The sequence below is a fragment of the Balaenoptera physalus genome, assembly GCF_965194825.1.
Source record: "Balaenoptera physalus genome assembly, chromosome: 4".
Lineage (NCBI taxonomy): Eukaryota > Metazoa > Chordata > Mammalia > Artiodactyla > Balaenopteridae > Balaenoptera > Balaenoptera physalus.
In genome coordinates, this window is record NC_138891.1 from 17,003,821 (window position 1) to 17,024,298 (window position 20,478).

Consider the following 20,478-nt stretch of genomic DNA (forward strand, 5'->3'; position numbering starts at 1 on the left):
AATTGCTCTTTTCTTCTGCACAGAGCACCTTTTGTCCTGTTCCGCCTGCAGAGGCTAACTCATCCTTCATGGCTCAGTTCCTGTCGTTTTCTGCATTCCCATACCGCACCTTACATCTTCTGTCACACCTCGTGCCACGTGATTTTCCGATGAAATGTTTGTGTAATGCTTGAGTTCCTCACAAGACACCTCACCTCACGAAGGGAGCGACTAGAGATCCTCAGCAGAGATTTCTTGAGCCATTCATTTTATTCATCCATCATTTTTTCAACAACCATGAAAAAAGCGGCGACATCTGACTCATATCTTAAAGGATGAGCATGTCACTCATACCTGTGTCTAGCAGAGCTCAGTCTTCCGGCGGGAGCGCAGTGTCCAAGAGAACTACAACTACCATCAGGACCTTCGGGATCCCGGCCTCCGAGGGAGGAAATATAACTTAGGAACTACCACTCCCGTGATGCTCCGCTTCGCACGCTTGCGCAGAGCCGAGGGCCACGTTGCTTTTGCGGTGCCGGTTAGCAAGATCTCAGCCATGGCTTCCGCGGACTCCCGGCGGATGGGGAATGGCGGCAGTGTCGGGGGCGCCTTCCAGCTCTACCTGGACTCCTTGCGGCAGGAACTGCGGCAGAGGGACCCGACGCTGCTGTCAGTCGTGGTGGCGCTCGTCGCGGTGCTGCTGACGCTGGGTAAAGAGGCGGCCGGTAGATATGGCGGGTGCAGGGCTGGCGGGGATCTGAGCTTGGACTGGGCTTGTGCAGACCGCGGACGCGGAACGGACATGGCACCGGGGGGGCGTCTAGAGAGGGGGACTCACCCCTTATACCAACCTGCCCTCCTGCCTGAAGCAGCAGGAGCAGCGCAGCGTTACTAGCCCCTGTTCTGCCTGAGCGCGCCGTTCTCTCCCTTCCACTGCTCTTGCTAAGACTCAAATGGTCGTCGCTCCAAGTTTGAGCATCCTATGTTTGCGAGCTGGGCGCTGGGGATACAAAGCTAATAAGCAAGATTGCGCTTGAGGAGTACACCGTCGGTGTAGGGGGTGCAGCTGCCGAAAAATTGACAGTTGATAGTGGCTGGCACTCAGCGGAGTCCCTAAAACAATAGTGATTATAATGGTGGTAATAACAATGGAAGTAAGTTCCAGGTGAATGAAGTGTTCTGTGGTAGACTTAATTTCCCATAGCCCAACCATACATGCATATTGTTGATAATCAAGGCATAATTTTGGTTGTTTTTCTCTATTCCACAGTGTTCTGGAAGTTCATCCGGAGCAGAAGGAGCAGTCAAAGAGCTGTTCTTCTTGTTGGCCTTTGTGACTCCGGGAAAACACTGCTTTTTGTCAGAGTAAATGCTTTGATTTACACCTCTCTTAAACTTGATAGGAAATTTTAGGGCACCCCATTATTCCTGTGAGGTGTACTTTGCAAAAGAAGCTGTGCTGACAAATTGGGGAGTTAATTCTTGAATCACTTGGTAGGACGAAAAGACTCTTGAAAAACGCTTAAACTGGAATTTCTTGACCATTTCTATTCTCTTGTGCTTGCCAGATACTGACATTTAACCCTTATCCCATTTAAGGGTCTTATATACTAACTGCTTTCATGTCATGGCTAAGGCTGCCAGAACAGCTGAAGAGATAGAGGGCAGTAATCTGTATACAGTGTATAATTCTTCTGAGACTTTGTCAAAGAAACTTTTTTTAAAGGGTGATTCTTCTTCTGCCTATTGGCTACTTAGGCTTCTTTTCACTAATATTTATTTTGAGTCCCTGTAGTATTTTTAAATGTTTGGTTTTTGCTACAGAGAGTAGCAGAGATTTTCTTCTTATTACTCTTCTTTTTGAGAGTATAAATTATTTCCCTTCCACTTTGATGATTGTAAATGTTTATGGAAGGTCAGTAAATTTGGCCACTAACCATTTGAAACTATTATTTGAAAATAATAGTTTAAAAATAATAGTTACCCCCTCCTCTCGTTAAGGAGAGGGGAATGAAGTTTGCAATTAATAAGATTTTTCTACAGGCAAAGAAAGAAAAAAAAATAATATGGTCCTTTTCAGCTATTGCAAGCAACATTCGTTTATTTGACCTTACACCTAGGAGAGTTAGAGCAAAGTTACTTTCTTTAGGTTTGCTATTTATATGTTTACTCTGATCTCCCTCATATTGTGTTTTGTTTTGTTTTGTTTTACAGTTGTTAACAGGCCTTTACAGAGACACTCAGACTTCCATCACTGACAGCTCTGCTGTCTACAGAGTCAACAATAACAGGGTAAGAGGTTCCTAGAATGTGGGGAGTCTGACAGTTTTACTTTACTTTGGTGTGTCAGGAAAAGACATTTCTAGGATAAATTAGTCTGAGGGCATAGGTACGTTCATAGCTTATTTTTATGGATAAATATTGTGCATGTGACAAATTCTTCTTTTGACCATCCAAGCAGTGGACTTAATCATGCCCTCCCCTGCTTTGTTGTACCTTATGCACACTGATTGATTATTTATTAGTTTTTGTTTCTGTGTCTTCATTCCAACTTTACCATGAGTTCTTAAGAGTGAGAATTAAGCCTTTTTCTTTAGTACATGTATATGGGGCAAAAATTCAAAAGGTTAAAAAGGATATTTGGTGAAAAGTAATTTTGCCTTTCCTATCCCTCCTTACAAGTCTTTTCCTTGGAGGTAGTAACTTACCATTTTCCTGTATAGCCTTCCAGATTGTCTATGCTATACAAACATATCTGTATATCTTTACTTTTTTCTTTTTTAACACTGTGTTCTCCCCCCTCCCGTTTGTTTTTGTTTTTGTTTTTGTTTTAATTTAACAATATAACTGATACAGCTTGGATTTGTTTTCATTTTTTCTTCCTCATTTGTATACATAGTACTACCAGGTTGATTTATGACCTGCATAGTACTCCATTATGTGGCTGTACCATACATTTTTTTTTTTCCTTTCTTAAAGCCTTTACTTTTGAGACATGACAGAAAAATCTTAAAGGTACACATGGAAAAGTAGTACATGATCACAGTTGAATGTGAAGACAGTATAATCAGAAGGCTTTTACTCCTGTCAACTAATGTTGAGTTTTTATTTAATAAGAGCCCTATTAACAGACATTTAGTTTTTTGGTTGTTACAATCTTGCTTTTACAAACTGTTGCAGTGGATATCTTATGGAGTATACATGAGTATATTTAAACACCAATAAGGAATCGTGAGAAGGACTTTTTATGTACCTGTATGGCCCCAGAATGTAGATAGTGACTGCCAAGCCAATTATAATGCTTAATAAGTAGTGAGTGAGTGAGTGAGTGAGTGGAAGGAAGGTGGGTGGGTGACTGGTTGGAGGCATTAGATGTATAGATGGATGAATTAGAATGGTGATTTTAGAGACTTTTTCTCCTTCTCCTTGGGTCTTCTCCACCCCCACCCTGCCCTTTTCTGGTACCTCCATTATTAAACATTGTAAGCAAAGATAAAGAGACATCCTTTTAAATGTCTTAGAGGTATTTTTTTCTTTTTTCAATAATGGCACTGTTTCTGACTCAGACCTTTTTAAACTCCCAAGGATTCAGATTTTGAAATTTCAGATTTGGGAGATCTTTAATTCTTGGGGCACTTGTACTAGATATTTTAAGTGGGGTATTCCAGGGTATGCTTTAGACCTGTACTTTCCAACAGAGTAGCCACTGATCGTGTGTGACTGTTGAGCACCTGAAATGTGACCAGTCCAAATTGAGGGATGCTATAAGTATAAAATATACATCAGATCTTGAAGACTTGGGATGAAAAAAAGAATGTAAAATATCAATTTCTTCAATTTTTTTTATATGTTAAAAAGCTAATTTAGATATATTGGGTCATGTAATACATATTTTAAAAATTTTACCTATTTCTTTTTACTTTTTTAATACAGCTATCAGAAAACTTAACATTACAAATAAGACTTGCATGTTTCTATTGAATATGTAAAACATCCCTCCCTTCTTTTTTACTTCTTTTCCCACCCTCCTTATGTTTTACATTTAGTCTCTCAAAATAGTAACGTATTTAGTAATGTACCTTATGGATTGTTTATAGTATGTGTTGTGGTGCTGATTATGAAATGTGATAGGGGGTCCCAACCTGAGGTCCCTACCTACACTACCAGTATAAAAATAGAAAAAAGGCTAATATACTTTGTATATTACCTATAAAAGATTAAACAGACTAAGTGACGGGTCACAGTGTATCCAGCTGTAATTATGTCAGATCTGTGCATGATGCTGACTCCCTCCTGCTGAATAGTGGTTGAGGCTGGCTGTGGAGAAGGTAGAACATATGAGAAATGATCCACGGGTCTGATAAATGTACCGGGGCTATACCCAAGAGTCTTAGGATTGAGCATAACCACATCTGCATTGAGCCTGAGCTCAAGAATGAAGGCCTGGCATGAATAGCATGTAAGTGGGCACTTAATCAGTCTGCTCCGTAGCGGCACAACCCCGCCCTGTTCAGTGATTGTCACCTGGATCAAGAATTGACAAAAAATATTGACAGAGTTGGAACAAATAAATGGTGTGTCTAGTGGACGTATATTTTAAAATTAGATTGCAGTAGAAATATAAAAGAATGTTTTGTTTTTATAAAGGTTGGGGATCCCTGCAGTGGTAACATGTTATATGATAAAATGTAGGTTCTTATATTATTTAGTTTGTGAATATTTATTACTGTTTTTCACATGTTTTTGCTTTTATTCATACTGGTATATTTCCCAGCCTCAGGTGGACTTTCCTGACTTCCCCATACAGGGTCAGGTTCCTCACATACCCTCAAAACATTGATCAAAGTTGTAATTTTACATTTACATGTAATTTTACATTGTGTTGACCTTTCTGATTATATTATAAGCTCTGTTAGGGCAGGACCATGTTTTTGTCCATTGTTAAATCTCCAGAGCCTTCACTCCATGATTTATAAATAGAGGATGCTCTGTGAACATTTGTTTGATTCATTAATCAGTTACAGTGACCTTTTTTGATTCATTAATTGGGTACCATTCTGATATCTGCGATCTGATATGAAAGATTTATGTTGTAAATATGAATCTGGACTGAAACATTAATATTATTGCTGGCATCCTTAGGGCACTAGCCTGACCTTGATTGACCTCCCTGGCCATGAGAGCTTGAGACTTCAGTTCTTAGAGCGGTTTAAGGCTTCAGCCAGGTAAGTAGGAAGTGGGAAGGGCTTGTCTGAAATCTGTATATCAAGGCCAACCATGTTGTTTGCTCTCGTGGTATTCTGGAGGCAGCCTGATATCCTGGAGTGGAAAGAGCATGGACCCTGGGGTCAGCATTTCTGGGTTGCAAGCCCACCTTCACTTGGATTATATGAGATAATATTTGAAAATATTTCTCAGAGTGTTCAGAAAGTGTTTACCCTTATTATGATGTCAGTAAATTTTTCATTTACTCTGAGGACAAATTTAATAATGTGTAGAACTATTAAAATCTGAAGAAAGAATTTTAAAGCTAGGTGGCATCTGAGAAGATATTAAAATCCAACATTATATATTTCTATCCTTAAATTATCTAAAATTGACTCCTGAAAAGTACAGAAGAATATTTTCATATTTCTTTTAGTATTGTCCTAGTATTACTGACTCTTATTTCCTAAATTTCTTGTGCTTCAGCTTAAGATGCTTTATTCTTGTTTAGTCTCTAACACTGGTAGGAGCTTGAGGAAAATCAAAATACCACATTTCATTTATTTTAAGACACATTTTAATATCTATGAAGTTGAAATGCCACTTATAGTTAATGGTGTCATAGTTTAATTGGCAGTATTTTCTTTCTTAGTTGAACCTGAAATAATGTGTGTTTTAATTGATGGAATCTGGGTTGATGGAATGAGGTAGTTGTTTTCTTTCCTTATTTTTGAAGGTATCTTGTTTTGTATTTTGTTGTTGCTTCTTGGCCCACAAGGTGGTGGTGATGAGCAATCTGTCATAGTTGAGACTGTTACTTGATTTTAAAAAAAAAAAGACTATTTTTAGAGAGTTTTAGGTTCACAGCAAAATTGAACAGAAGGTACAGAGATTTCCCATATAACCCTGCCCCTACACATGTCTAACCTCCCCTACTATCAGCATCCTTCACCCCAGTGGTTCATTTGTTACAATTGATGTACCTAAATTGACACATCATAATTGCTCAGTCTGTATTTTACATTAAGATTCACTCTTGGTGTTGTACATTCTAGGAATCTGAAGAAATGTACAATGATATGTATTCACCATTATAGTATCTTAGAGAGTAGTTTCACTGCCCTAAAAATTCTCTGCCAGTTCATCCTTCTCTCCCCTAACCCCTCACAACCACTCATCTTTTTATTGTCTCCATAGTTTTGCCTTTTTCAGAATTTCATATAGTTGGAAACATACAGTATGTAGCCTTTTCATGTTGGCTTCTTTCACTTAGTAATATGCATTTAAGTTTCTTCCATGTGTTTTCATTGTTTGATAGCTTATTTCTTTGTAGTACTGAATAATATGCCATTGTTTAGATGTACCACAGTTTATTTATCCATTTACCTATTGAAGGACATCTCGGTTGCCTCCAAATTTTGGCAGTTCTGAATAAAGCTGGTTTTTGTGTACCCATAAGTTTTGGGGTAAATATCAAGGAGCACAATAGCAGAATCATATAGTAAGAGTATGTTTAGTTTTGTGAGAAATTGCCAAACTCTCTTCCAAAGCGGCTGTACCATTTTGCATTCCCACCAGCGATGAATGAGAGTTCAGTCACTCTGCATCCTGACCAGCATTTAGTGTTGTCAGTGTTCTGGGTTTTGCCATTCTAATGGGTATGTAGTGGTAGCTAATTGTTGTTTTAATTTGCATTTCCCTGATGACATATGATGTGGAGCATCTTTTTATATTTTCTATTTATAAGTTATTTAAATCTTGTTTGGTGAGGTGTCTGTAAAGATCTTTGACCCATTTTTTAATTAGGTTGTTTGTTTTCTTACTGTTGAGTTTCAAGAGTTCTTTTATATATTTTGGGTAACAGTCCTTATCAGATATATCTTTTGCAGATATTTTCTCCCAGTCTGTGGCTTGTTTTCTCATTCTCTTGATGTTGATTTTTGTAGAGCAGAAATTTTTATCTTTACTGAAGTCCAGTTTACCATGGATTCTTTTCATGGATTGTATTGTATCTAAAAAGTCATTGTCAAACCCAAGATCATCTAGGTTTTCTCCAGTGTTATCTCCTAGGAGTTTTGTAGTTTTGGTTTATGTTTAGGTGTGTGATCCATTTTAAGTTAATTTTTGTGAAAGGTGTAAGTTCTGTATCTAGATTCATTTTTTTGCATGTGGATGTCTAGCTGTTCCAGCACTATTTGTTGAAAACACTATCTTTGCTTCATTTGTTGCCTTTGCTCCTCCATCAAAGATCACTTGACTGTATATATGAGGGTCTCTTTCCGGACTCTGTTCTATTGATCTGTTCTCTCACCAATACCATGCTATCTTTGTTACTATAGTTTCATAGTAAGTTGGTAACATCAGTTCTCCAACTTTGTTCTTCTTCAGTATTGTGTTGGCTATTCTGGGTCTTTTGCCTCTCTGTATAAACTTCAGAATCAGTTTGTCAATATCCACAAATAAGTTGCCAAGATTTTGATTGGGATTGCATCGAGTCTATAAATGAAGTTGGGAAGAACTGACATCTTGACTCTATTTAGTCTTCCTATCCATGAACGTGGAATAGCTCTCCATTTTTCTAGTTCTACTTCAATTTTGTTGATCAGAGTTTCATAGTTTTCCTCTTATAGATCTCGTATGATTTGTACCTAAGTTTCATATTGTGGGATGCTAATGTAAATGGTATTGTGTTTTTAATATCAAATTCCATTTGTTCATTCCTGATATTTGGGTAAGCAATTCACTTGTGTATCAACCTTGTATCCTGCAACTCTGCTATAATTGCTTATTAGTTCCTGAGCTTTTTGGTTGATTTTTTCAGATTGTCTACAGTCATTTCATGTGCGAATACAGACATTTTTATTTCTTCCTTCTTAATCTATATACCTTTTATTTCCTTTTGTTTTCCTAATGCATTAGCTTGAAATTACAGTACGATGTTGCAAAAACATTGGTGAGATGGGACATCCTTGCTGTGTTCCTGGTCTTAGCAGGAAATCTTTGATTTTTTTCACCATTAAGTATAATGTTAGCCATATGATTTTTGTAGATATTCTTTATCAAGTTGAGGAAGTTCCCCTCTATTCTTAGTTTACTAGGAGTTTTTATCATGAATGGTTGTTTGATTTTGTCAAATGCTTTTTTGGATCTATTGATACGATTTGTGTGATTTTTCTTTCTTAGTTTATACATCAATGAAATGATTATGTTAATTGATGTTTGAACGTTGAACCAGCCTTTCATACCACTTGGTTGTTGTGATACTGTGATTTATAATGAGAAATGCATATTTGGTCTTCATCCCTGTTTCTGGCACAGAGCTCATAAAACCCTTAAAATTTCCTAAGTGATGAGAGTGATAAAGGTGTCTTCTGTTATGTTTTTGAGGTGAGTTTTGGAAAGCACCTAAGGATGGGGACTGGGTGCCAGGAGAACCAACCATGTGATTAGAGAGTTGGAACTTTTCATTCCCATCCAGGGAAGGGAGAGGAGAGAGGCTGGAGGTTGAATCAGTCACCAGCGGTCAATTGTTCAGTCAATCACACCTATATAATTATGCCTCCATAAAACCCCAAAAGGATGAGGTTCATAGGGCTTCCAGGTTGGGGAACCAGAATGCTTCCACGTGCCACCCTGCAGGGCCCAAACTCCACGGGGACAGAAGCTCCTTTGTTCAGGACCTCACCATATGCGTCCCTTCATCTGGCTGTTGATTCATATCCTTTAATATCTTTTGCAATAAACTGATAATTTAGTGAGTTAAATGAGTTTCCTGAGTTCTGTGAGCTGCTCTCACAAATTAATTGAATCCAAGAAGGGGGGTCATGGGAACCTCTGATTTATAGCCAGTCAGTCAGAAGTACAGTTAACAACCTGGACTTCTGACTGCTGTCTGAGGTCCCCGCTACCAAATTAATCAAACCGAAGGAAGCACTTGTGAGACCTTCGAGTCTGTAGCCTGTTGGTCAGAAGCACAGGTGACAGTCTGGGCTTGTAATTGGCATCTGAAGTGGAGGGCAGTCTTGTGGCACTGAGCCCTTAACCTGCGAAATCTGATGCTATCTCCAAGTAGATAGCGTCAGAATTGAGTTGAATTGTAGGGCACCCAGCTGGTGTCAGGAGCATTGCTTGGTGGTGGGGGAAACCCCCATCCCCCACATTGGAATTGCATCCAGAACCAATCATGGTGTATAAGTCTTTTCATACATTGTTGGATTCGATTCGCCAATATTGAGGATTTTTACATCTGTGTTCATGAGATATTTATCCGTAGTTTTCTTGTAATGTCTTGGTTTGTGTTTTAAAGTAATGCTGGCCTCATAGAATGAGTAAGAAAATATTCCCTCTTTCTATTTTTTGAAAGAAATTGTAGAGAATTTGTATATTTTCTTCCTTAAATTTTTTTAAATTGAATATATTTTACATATAACATTGTATAAATGTCCTTAAACATTTGATAGAATTCACCAGTGATCCCACCTGTGCCTAGTGCTCTCTGTTTTGGAAGGTTTTTAATTATTGATTCAGTTTATTTAATAAATACAGGGCTATTCAGATTGTCCGTTTCTTAGGTGAGTTTTGGCAGATTGCGTCTTTCAAGGAATTGGACCATTTCATCTAGGTTATTACATTTTTGGGCATAGAGTTATTTATAGTATCCCTTGATTGTCCTTTTAATGTCCATGAATCTGTAGTGATATCCCCTTTCATTTCTGATATTTGTAATTTGTGTCCTCTATTTTTCTTAGACTGGCTAGAAGTTTGTAAATTTTATTGATCTTTTCAAAGAACCAGTTTTTGGTTTTGTTGATATTCTCCATTGATTTCATATTTTCTATTTCGTTGATTTCTGCTCTTTTATTATTTCTTGCGTTTACTTTAGATTTAAATTACTCTGATTTTTCTAGCTTCCTAAGGTGGAAGCTTAGATGATTGATTTTAGGTCTTTCTTCTTTTCTAATAAATGCATTTAATGCTATAAACTTCACAGGGTATAGAATTCTAGGTTTTAGGGATTTTTCTCTTAACAGCTTAAATATTTCACTTGATCTCTTCTTGCGTGCATGGTGTCTGAGAAGTTGGATATAATTCTTATATTGCTCCTCTATAAGTAAGGTCTTTTTCCTTCTGGCTTGTTTTGGGATTTTTTCTTTATCTTTGATTTTCTATAATTTAAAAATGATATGGCTAGGTATAGTTCTTTTAGCATTAATCCTGCTTGGTGTTTTCTGAGCTTCCTGTGGTTTCTGTGGATCTGTGGTTTGGTGTCTGACATTAATTTGGGGAAATTTTCAGTCATTATTGTTTAAATATTTCTTCTGTTCTTTTCTCTCTTTCCTCTCCTTCTGGAATTCCCATTACATATATGTTACATCTTTTGTAGTTGTCCCGCAGTTCTCAGATATTCTGTTACGTTTTTTTAAGTCTTTGTTCTCTTTGCTTTTCAGTTTTGGAGGCTTCTATTGAGATACCTCAAGCCAGAGATTCTTTCCTTCAGTCATGTCCAGTCTACTAATAATTCCATCAAAGGCTTTCTCCATTTCTGTTAGGTTATTTTTGATCTGTAGCTTTGTTTTTAGTTAATTCTTAGAACTTCCATCTCTCTCCTTACATTGCCCATCTGTTTTTGCATGTTGTCTACTTTATGTTTTAGAGCCCTTAGCACCACAGTCACAGTTTTAAATTCTTGGTCTGATCATTCCAACATCTCTTCCATATCTGAGTCTAGTTCTGTTGCTTGCCCCTTCTCTTCAAACTCTTTTTTACTTTTTAGTATGTCTTGTAATTTTTTCTTGATAGCCAGACACAATATACTGGGTAAGAACTGCCCTTAGTAACGTGATGAAGTGTGAGGGGAAGGGAAGTGTCCTGTGATTAGGTCTCAGTCTTAGTGAACCTGTGTCTCTGGACTGTGAGCTTCATACTTGATTCTCAACTGATTCCTCAGTAAGTTGTATTTTTCTGTATATATGTGTTGTTCTCTCCAATTTGGGGGGGAGTGATTTGCTGAATAACCTCACTTCTCTGATGAATCTAAGTGCTGTTGATTTTTCAGTCTGGTTAGCTTTTTACTTGTTAGAATGCAGTGGTGACTTCCAGCTTCTTTCATGCTGGACTGGAAACTGGGAGTTGTGCGATTTTTTTATTCCTCAAACAATTGATACAAATCTAGAACTGGCAAATTTTGCTATAATTGGGTTTCAATTTCTAATTAAAAATTTTTTTTCCACTTTCAATTATAAATTTTTTACAATTCACAGTGTAATTACTCTTTGATCCAAGTATTTTGGGTAGCTAAAACGTTCAAAGTATGTAAGATACAAATGAACTCAAATCATAATCACAATAAATGCAAATTCAAAAGATATTTACTGCAGTGGACCCTTAAACAGCATGGGTTTGAACTGTGTGGGTCCACTTATAGGAGGGATTTTTTCATTTAATATGTACTGCACAATCTGTGGGTGGTTGAATCTGGCAATGCCAAATCTCAGATACAGAGGGCCGACCGTGAAGTTATACGCAGATTTTTGACTGGAGGGTCAGGCCTCTAATCCCCACGTTGTTCAAGGGTCAACTTATAGTATATTGATCTGAGGCTTATAGTTTTTTAATCCTACCTTTTTTGGTTAATCAAGTTTCCCTAATCTCATTTTTCCCCCTCTGCTGGTTTGAAAGTATGCTATTTTTTCTTTTTTCATCGTTACCCTCTACTCTTTTTTTTTTAAACTTTGATTACTTAACAAAAGTTTAAAATCAATAATATTAGTATTCTTTCACTGAAACTTAAAATACCTTACTTTGATCTTCCTCACATCTTCCTTTCATTTTATTTTTCTTTCTTCTTTTTTAACACCCAACAGTTACTAATTTTTTTCTCCATCATTCAGTGATCACCTAGAATTACCAGGATGTTTATGGATTTCTTTTTTCTCCATCGCTTCTTGCCTCTTACTCTTTCCTTTTGATTCAGTTTTCTTTCATGTATATCTTTTGGATATGTTTCCAGAAATGGTGAATAAGAGATAAAAGTTCTCATCTTTTGTTCATTTGAAACTTTTTTCATTGGCCTTCATTTTTGAATAACTATTAGCTGAGTAGAAAATCCTGGGTGGCAGTTATTTCTGTTTTCACATTGAAGGTGTTACTCCTGACTTCAGGTATCTGTTGTTGTAGATGAGAAAGCAGTGCTCAATCTAATTGTCATTTCATGATACAGAACCTATTTTTTTAATCTTGTATTCAGGGGTAGATTATGCTTCTGTTCAGGGGTGATTTAGCTTTATCATGGTTGGGATTCAAGTGTACTATTTCAGTTGAAAGATTTGTATCTTCAGTTCTGGAAAATTCTCAACTGTATCTTTTTAGGTAGTTCTATTTCCAAATTCTCACTTTCACCTCCTGGAACTCTTATTAATAACATCATTGAACCTTATCGCTTCTGCTCTTCTTGTCTCTTCTCTGTCATATCTTCCAAGTCTTTTTACCTTGCATATAGTTGATATTTTCGTCTTTATTTTGTAGTTTATTATATCCTTTTCAGCTGTAGTATTCTCTGCTTAACTTTTCCATTGGGTTGTTACTAATTTTGTTCTTTACTTGTAAAAACATATCTTTCAAAATCAGCCTTTTTTTTAGTACTATCTTTATTCTTTTATTATGGTGTCTAGTATTCTTTTAAATAATTTAAAATATTTTACTGATTGCTGTATTATTTTTAGTTTTGACTGCTGATTAATCTGTCTTTGTGGTTCTCCCTCATAATGGTTTATTTACTGTGCTTTGTAATTTTGATCCAGAACCCCTGTTGAAGGGGATTAGATTTTGCTGTTGATGTTGTGGTTGCTGTTTTTTGGGTTTTTTTTAATTGCTTTAGGTTATGAAAGCCTCTCTCCAGAAGGGGTTCATATTTCCTTCTGTTGGGGGCCATAGGAGTTCACTGAGTCTGGCCCAAATTTTATATATCTTCCTGCTTGGGGATCTTACACCATGAGATAGTGTAAGTTCATACTCTGTTTCTGTGTGTGGCACAGGAGGCCTGGTGATTCAATTCTTCTTGGATTATTTTCCCACACCGCTGTCTGTTAGACTGCATTTAAGTAATAGGCTTTGCACAGAGTGTTCAGTTCCAGCTTTCCAACTCCATGTTGGCTGTTGCACATCTCCTGGGCTTTCAAATCCTCATTCCTAAAGCCTATTATCTGCTGTTTTCCTGGACTACTTTGCTTTAGTTTTGATATCTCTTTATTTCTGGCACATGAGGATTCTCACTGTTGCTGCCTTAGGTTGGGCCCTACCTGGTCACTCTGCTTCTGGTTTGATTATCCTCTTAGTTGTATCTGTCTTTCATTTAGGCACTAATATTCTTTGTAAGACAGAAAAGCATAAACTCTTTAGGTCAGTGTGTTGCACCCCTTTGCCATCTGACCTGGTTTTCCTTCATTTCCCCACCTACCTGTGTATTAGCTTACCTTGAGTTCTCCAAGGCATGTTGTTCCACCACTTTGTGCCCTGCACATACTACTTTACAGACAGTCTTTGCCACAGTAGTATTTTGTCTGGCTAAAATTCACTCAACTATTACATCCTCCTTTAAGTCTTCTTGACCTGGTTTCATGTAAATTATCTTCCTCTTTATTTCTATTATAGCAGGTACAAGGTCTGTCGTAGTGTTTTATCACATGGTTTTGTATATGACAATTTCCTGGACTTGAGGGGAGGCATCATTTTCTATTGTCTTTTTAGATACAGTCATTGAAACATAGTAGCACTAAGTAGTCCTTTGTTAAGTATTTGTGTTGTATGATTACTTGTGCAGACACCTGTATGTGAGTTTGTTTTGTTTTATTCATTAGGATTGAATTGGGCAAAATTAAGGATATCGTTTTTTAATATAATGCTGCACTATTGCATGCTCACATGGCAGTTTTTCTTTTTTTCCCCCTCCAGGGCTATTGTGTTTGTTGTGGATAGTGCAGCCTTCCAGCGAGAGGTGAAAGATGTGGCAGAGTTTCTGTATCAAGTCCTCCTTGACAGTATTGGTCTGAAGAACACACCATCATTCTTAATCGCTTGCAATAAGCAAGGTACTATCATGTTTTCTGGCAATAATAGTTGAGATTTTTCTGGGATTGCTACTAAGAATTAATACAGTTATCTGCAATTGTTATTACTGAGGATGAGAGACAATTGCTAATGAACTATAAATTAAGGATTTTAAATCTTAAAATTTATTTATACTCCAGCATTTTCATTAGTCTCCCTTACCAGGCTATTCTAAGGAGTGACAAAGGAGTGATTATTATCATTTATTCTTTGATACAGTGTTTTATTTTTAATCGTAAATCATTTTAATTTACCAAGTTACGTTCATCAGATCGACAGTATGTCATATCAGATACACAGTTGAGGAAGGACAGGATGGAGTCTCTCCTTTTAAACAAGTTTGCCATCTAGCACATTTCATCAAGGAGAGTTTGCAGAAGTGTTTTTCTTTAACCTCATAAGAATGAAAAACATTTTAGTCTCAGCCAGTAAAACTAGGCTTCAGTTTTATTACCTTTAAAATTAGATTAGGAGTGATGTCAGCATCATGAGGCGTAAGACACCTTCTTTGTCTCTCCCCTTCATTCTACAACTAGTAAAACATCCAAAACTCAACAAAGGTTCCTCTGCCCAACACACTAGGATGCTGGAGAGATCCACAAGTCTACTTCTGAAGGTGGGTGGACTGGAACACATAGAGGAGGTAGAACTGGGGGAACAGTGGAAGAATGTCTGCAGTCTTAGCCTCTGGCCACAGTGGCTGAGCCTGAAGCCCCAGAGAACCCTGTAGCAGCAGGGAAGACAGCACACATGGCTCCAGCCTCCTGGCTGCAGTAGCTCCTTTGGCCACAGGGAACCCCGCAGCAGCAACGGTGGTGGGGCCTGTGACCCCAGTCCCCTGGCTCACGGCAGTGCTGCACGCAAACCCGACAACCCCAGATGTGGCGAAGGTGCCCATGACTCTGTCTCCTTCACCTCTCCCCACACCCCCCTCCAGCAGCAGTGGCCACCCAGGCCACCGTGGAGCTCAAGCAGTGACAGTGAGGGTACCAGTGACACATCTGGCAGAGGTAGTAGAGGGTGGAAAGTGCCAGTTCTCAAATATAGTCAGAGGCAGTTCAGGTAAGAAAAACCAAAAACTTGTGCTATAGCAAGAAAAAGAAAAGAAAGGCCTTTATTTTCCAACTTGTTGAACTGTAAGAAGCAAGGAGAAAAAAAAAGCTTTACCTACATAAGAAAGGTATTTGCTACTTCATATGCACTGGCAGAGGAACAGTTTGTCAAGTACCATGTAAAACCATAGTACACAGTGTCACAAAAAGAAAATGAGAGTTCTCCAGCAGCCAAACTTAAGTCATGGAAGATTGCAATCTAACTGATACAGAATTCAAAATAGCTGTTATGAAGAAACTAAACAAGCTACATGAGAACTCAGGAGGGCAGTTCAGTGAGCTCAGGAATAAAATTAATGAACAGAAGAAATACTTTACCAAAGATATTAAAAGTCTAAAAGAGAACCAAACAGAAGTTCTGGAGCTGAAGATGTCAGTAAATGAGATGAAGAATGCATTAGAAAGCACTGGAAATAGAGCAGACCATATGGAAGAGAGAATTAGTGAGCTTGGAAATAGAGATCTAGAAATGATTCAAGTAGGAGTGGAGAGAGAACTAAGATTTTTTAAAAAATAAAATTTCATGAGAACTATCCAACTTCATTATCCTTCATAAAGATGTTTATCCCAGAGGAAGAAGAGAGGGAGAAGGGAGCAGAGAGTTTATTTAAAGAAATAATAGCTGAGAATTTCACAAACCCAGGGAAGGAACTGGATATACAAGTCCATAAAGCTAAGAGAACATTTAATTATCTCAATGCTAAAAGACGTTCTCCAGGACACATTATGTTAAAATTGTCAAAATTCAATGATAAAGAATTTTAAAGGCATCCGGAGGAAAAAAGACAGTAGCCTACAAAGGAACCCCTATTAAGCTATCAGCAGATTTCTCAGCAGAAACTCTATAGGCCAGGAGAGGATGGGATGGCCTACTCAAAATATTATAAGACAAAAACTCTGCCAAGAATCCTTCCAGCAAAGTTATCCTTGAGAGACAAAGGAGAAATAAAGACTTTCCCAGACAAAAGCTGAGGGAGTTCATTACCAGTAGACCTGCCTTACAAGAAATGTTGGAAGGAGCTCTCCTACCTGAAATGAAGAGGCAAAAATACACAAAACTTTGAGTAAGGTGATAAATAGATAGAATCAGAAAATTGCAACTTTACATCAGAATAGGTTGTTAAACAATTACACCATAAAGGTTAAAGAGGAAAAAGCAGTAAAAATAATTATAGCTACTGCAGTTTGGTAATGAACTCACAATATAAAAAGGGATAATTTGAGATGACAAAAATGTAAAAGGGGAAGAGGAAAAGAACAGAACCCATATAATGGCAATTGAAGATAAGATCTTATCAGCGGAAAAAGGACTGTTTTATCTATGAGATGTCTTATACAAACCTGATGGTAACCACAAAATATAAGACTAGAGCAGAGACATGAAACTAGGAGGAAACTAGTAAACCACCAACTAAGATGTCAGGCAGAAACAATGGAGATATAGAGCAACCAGAAAACAAAAGATAAAATGGCAGTACTAGTCCTCATTTATCAATTATCACCCTAAATATAAGTGGATTGAATTCACCAATCAAAAGACACAGAGTGGCTGGATGTATTAAAAAACAAGACCAACTATGTCCTGCCTCCCAGAGACTCATCTCAGCTCTAAAGACGAACATAGGCTCAAAGTGAAGGGATGGAAAATGATACTCCAAGCAGCTGGCAGCCAAAAGAAAGCAGGTGTAGCCATCTCAGATCAGATCAAATAGACTTCAAGCCAAACAAGAGAACAAGATGGACTTATATAATGATAAAGGGGACAATCCATCAAGAAGATGTAACATTTATTAATATATAAGCATCTAACATAGGAGCACTAAAACATGAAAGGAATTATTAACAGACCTAAATGAAGAAATTGACAGCAATAATAGTAGGGGAGTTTAACATCCCGCTTACATTAATGAATTGATTATCTAGACAGAAAGTTAACAAGGAGCAATTGGCCTTAAATGAAGCATTACATCAGGTGGAATATATATATATACACACACAAACACACACACACACATATACATACATACATACATATATACATATATATAAATAAAACATTCCATCCCAAAGCAGCAGAATACATATTCTTCTCAAGTGCACATGGAACATTCTCAAGGATAGACCATATGCTGGGACACAAAACAAGTTTCAATAAATTTAAGACTGAAGTCATATCGAGCATCTTTTCCTACCACAAAGATTTGAAACTAGAAATCAACTACAAGAAGAAAGCTGAAAAAATCACAAATATGTGGAGACTAAACAACATGCTCCTGAACAACTATTAGGTCAATGAGGAGGAAAGGAGGAAATAAAAATACCTGAAGATAAATGAAAATATGGCATACCAGATCAATAGGATGCATCAAAAGCAGTACAAGTTTATAACATTACTTGCCTACCTCAAGAAACAAGAAAAATCTCCAACAGTCCTTACACCTAAAGGAACTAGAAAAAGAATAAACTAAGCCCAAAGTCAGTAGAAGGAAGGAAATACTAAAAGCCAGCAGAAATAAATGAAATAGAGACTAAAAAGATAACAGAAGAGATCAATGAAACTTAAGAGCTTGTTCTTTGAAAAGATAAACAAAATTGACAAACCTTTAGCTAGACTCACCAAGAAAAAAAGAGAGAAGGCTCAGATAAATAAAATCAGAAACGAAAGAGGAGAAATTACAACAGATCCCACAGAAATACAAAGGGTTATAAGAGAATACTGTGAATAACTACACCAACAAATTGGACAGCCTAGAAGAAATGAATACATTCTTAACAATCAAACAACCTTCCAAGACTGAATCTTGAAGAAATAGAAAATCTGAATAGACTGATCACTAGTAAGGAGATTAAAACAGTAATCAAAAACCTTCCAAAAAAACCAAAAGTCCAGGACCAGACAGCTTCACTGGTAAATTCTACCAAATGTTCAAAGAAGATTTAATACCCATTCTTCTTAAACTCTTCCAAAAAAGTTGAAGAGGAGGGAACACTTCCTAACTCATTTTATGAGGTCAACATTACCCTGATATCAAAGCCAGACAAGGATAACACAAAGAAAATTACAAGCCAGTATCTCTGATGAACATAGATGCAGAAATCTTCAACAAAATATTAGCAAACCAAATAGAACAATACATTAAAAGGATCATACACTGTGATCAAGGGGGATTTGTTTCAGGGTTGCAAGGATGATTCAACATCTGCAAGTCAATCAACATGATAAAACATTTTAAAAGTCATGATCATCTCAATAAATGCAGAAAAAACATTTGACAGAATTCAACATCCACTTATGATAAAGACTCAATAAGATGGGTATAGAAAGAATGTACCTCAACATAATAAAGGCTATGCATGTCAAACCCACAGCTGACAAAATACTCAACTGTGAAAAACTGAAAGCTATCCCTCTAAGATCAGGAACAAGACAAGGATGCCCACTCTTGCCACTCTCATTCAACATACCTAAAGACTCCACCAAAAACCTATTAGAAATAATAAATGAATACAGTAAAGTTGCAGGGTGCAAAATCAATATACAAAAATCTGTTGTGTTTCTGTACACCAACAACAAACAAGCAGAAAGAGAAATTAAGAAAACAGTCCCATTTAAAATTGCAGCAAAAACAATAAAATACCCAGGAATAAATTTAACCAAGGATGGGAATTCCCTGGCGGTCCAGTGGTTAGGACTCCACACTTTCACTGCTGAGGGCGTGGGTTCAATCCCTGGTCAGGGAACTAAGATCCCACAATACATTAAAAACTATAAAACATTGTTGAGAGAAATGGAAGACACAAAGAAATGGCAAGATATTTCATGCTCATAGACTGTAAGAATTAACATTGTTAAAATGTCCATTTTATCTAAAGCAATGTGCAGATTCATTGCAACAATCCCTGTCAAAATCCTAATGACATTTTTTGCAGAAACAGAACAAAAATTCCTTACATTTGTATGGAACCATAAAAGACTATGAATAGCCAAAACAATTCTGAGAAAAAGGAACAAAGCTGGAGGTATCACATGCCCTGCTTTCAAAATATTACTACAAAGCTACAGTAATCAAAGCAGCATGGTATTTGGCAGAAAAACAGCCATACAGGTCAATGGAACAGAATTGAGAGCCCAGAAATAAACATATGGACAGTTAATTTACAACAAAGGTGCAAAGAACATACAATGGAGAAAGAACAGTCTCTTCAGTAAATAGTGTTGGGAAAACTGTACAGCCACATGCAAAAGAATGAAAGTAGACTATATTCTTATACCATACACAAAAATTAACTCAAAAGTAGATTAAAGACTTGAGCAGAAGACCTGAAACCATAAAACTCCTAGAAGAAAACAGGGAGTTCGGACTTTGACATGGGATTTAGCAATATGTTTTTGGATCTGTCTCCTCAGGCAAGGCAAACAAAAACAAAAATAAACAGGTGGTACTATATCAAACTAAAAAGCTCTGCACAGCAAAGGAAACCATCAACAAAATGAAAAGACATCCTACTGACTGGGAGAAGATATTGTCAAATCATATTATCTGATAAGGGGTTAATATCCAAAATATATAAAGAACCCATACAACTCAACAACAACAAAAAACCTGATTTAAAAATGGGCAGATAACCTGAATAGATGTTTTTCCAGAAAAGATATACAAATGGTCAGCGGGCACATATGAAGATGTTCATCACTAGTGAAGATGAACATCATTAATTATTAGGGAAATGCAAATCAAAGCCACAATTAGACATTACCTCACACCCATTAGAGTGACTGTTGTCAAAAAGAGAAGAAATAACATGTGTGGGCGAGGATGTGGAGAAAATGGAACCCTTGTGCACTGTTGATGGGAATGTAAATGCAGCCACTGTGGGAAACAGTACGGATAGTCCTCAAAAAATTGAGAATAGAACTACCATGGGATCCAGCTATTCCACTTCTGGGTATTTATCCAAAGATAACGGAAACACTAACTCAGAAAGATCTTTGCACCCACTACTGTATGGTGATGGATGGAAACTAAATTTTTGGTAGTAAGCACGGTGTAGTGTATACACAAATTGAATCATAATG

The 20,478-nt window shown here is 37.2% G+C and overlaps 1 protein-coding gene across 2 annotated transcripts in view; it reads left to right on the forward strand.

The window, feature by feature from the left end:
- The first annotated feature begins 471 nt into the window (after positions 1–471).
- SRPRB (SRP receptor subunit beta) overlaps positions 472–20,478 on the forward strand; it is a 31,400-nt gene continuing 11,393 nt past the window's right edge. The window contains exons 1-5 of one of the 2 annotated variants that reach the window (XM_082460998.1): positions 472–704; positions 1,250–1,344; positions 2,194–2,271; positions 5,122–5,204; positions 14,134–14,270. In XM_082460998.1, the coding sequence (XP_082317124.1) occupies positions 536–704; positions 1,250–1,344; positions 2,194–2,271; positions 5,122–5,204; positions 14,134–14,270 (562 nt within the window). In that variant the 5' untranslated portion in view covers positions 472–535. The remainder of the gene's footprint in view (positions 705–1,249; positions 1,345–2,193; positions 2,272–5,121; positions 5,205–14,133; positions 14,271–20,478) is intronic. The other variant, XM_082460999.1, reaches the window with a different exon arrangement.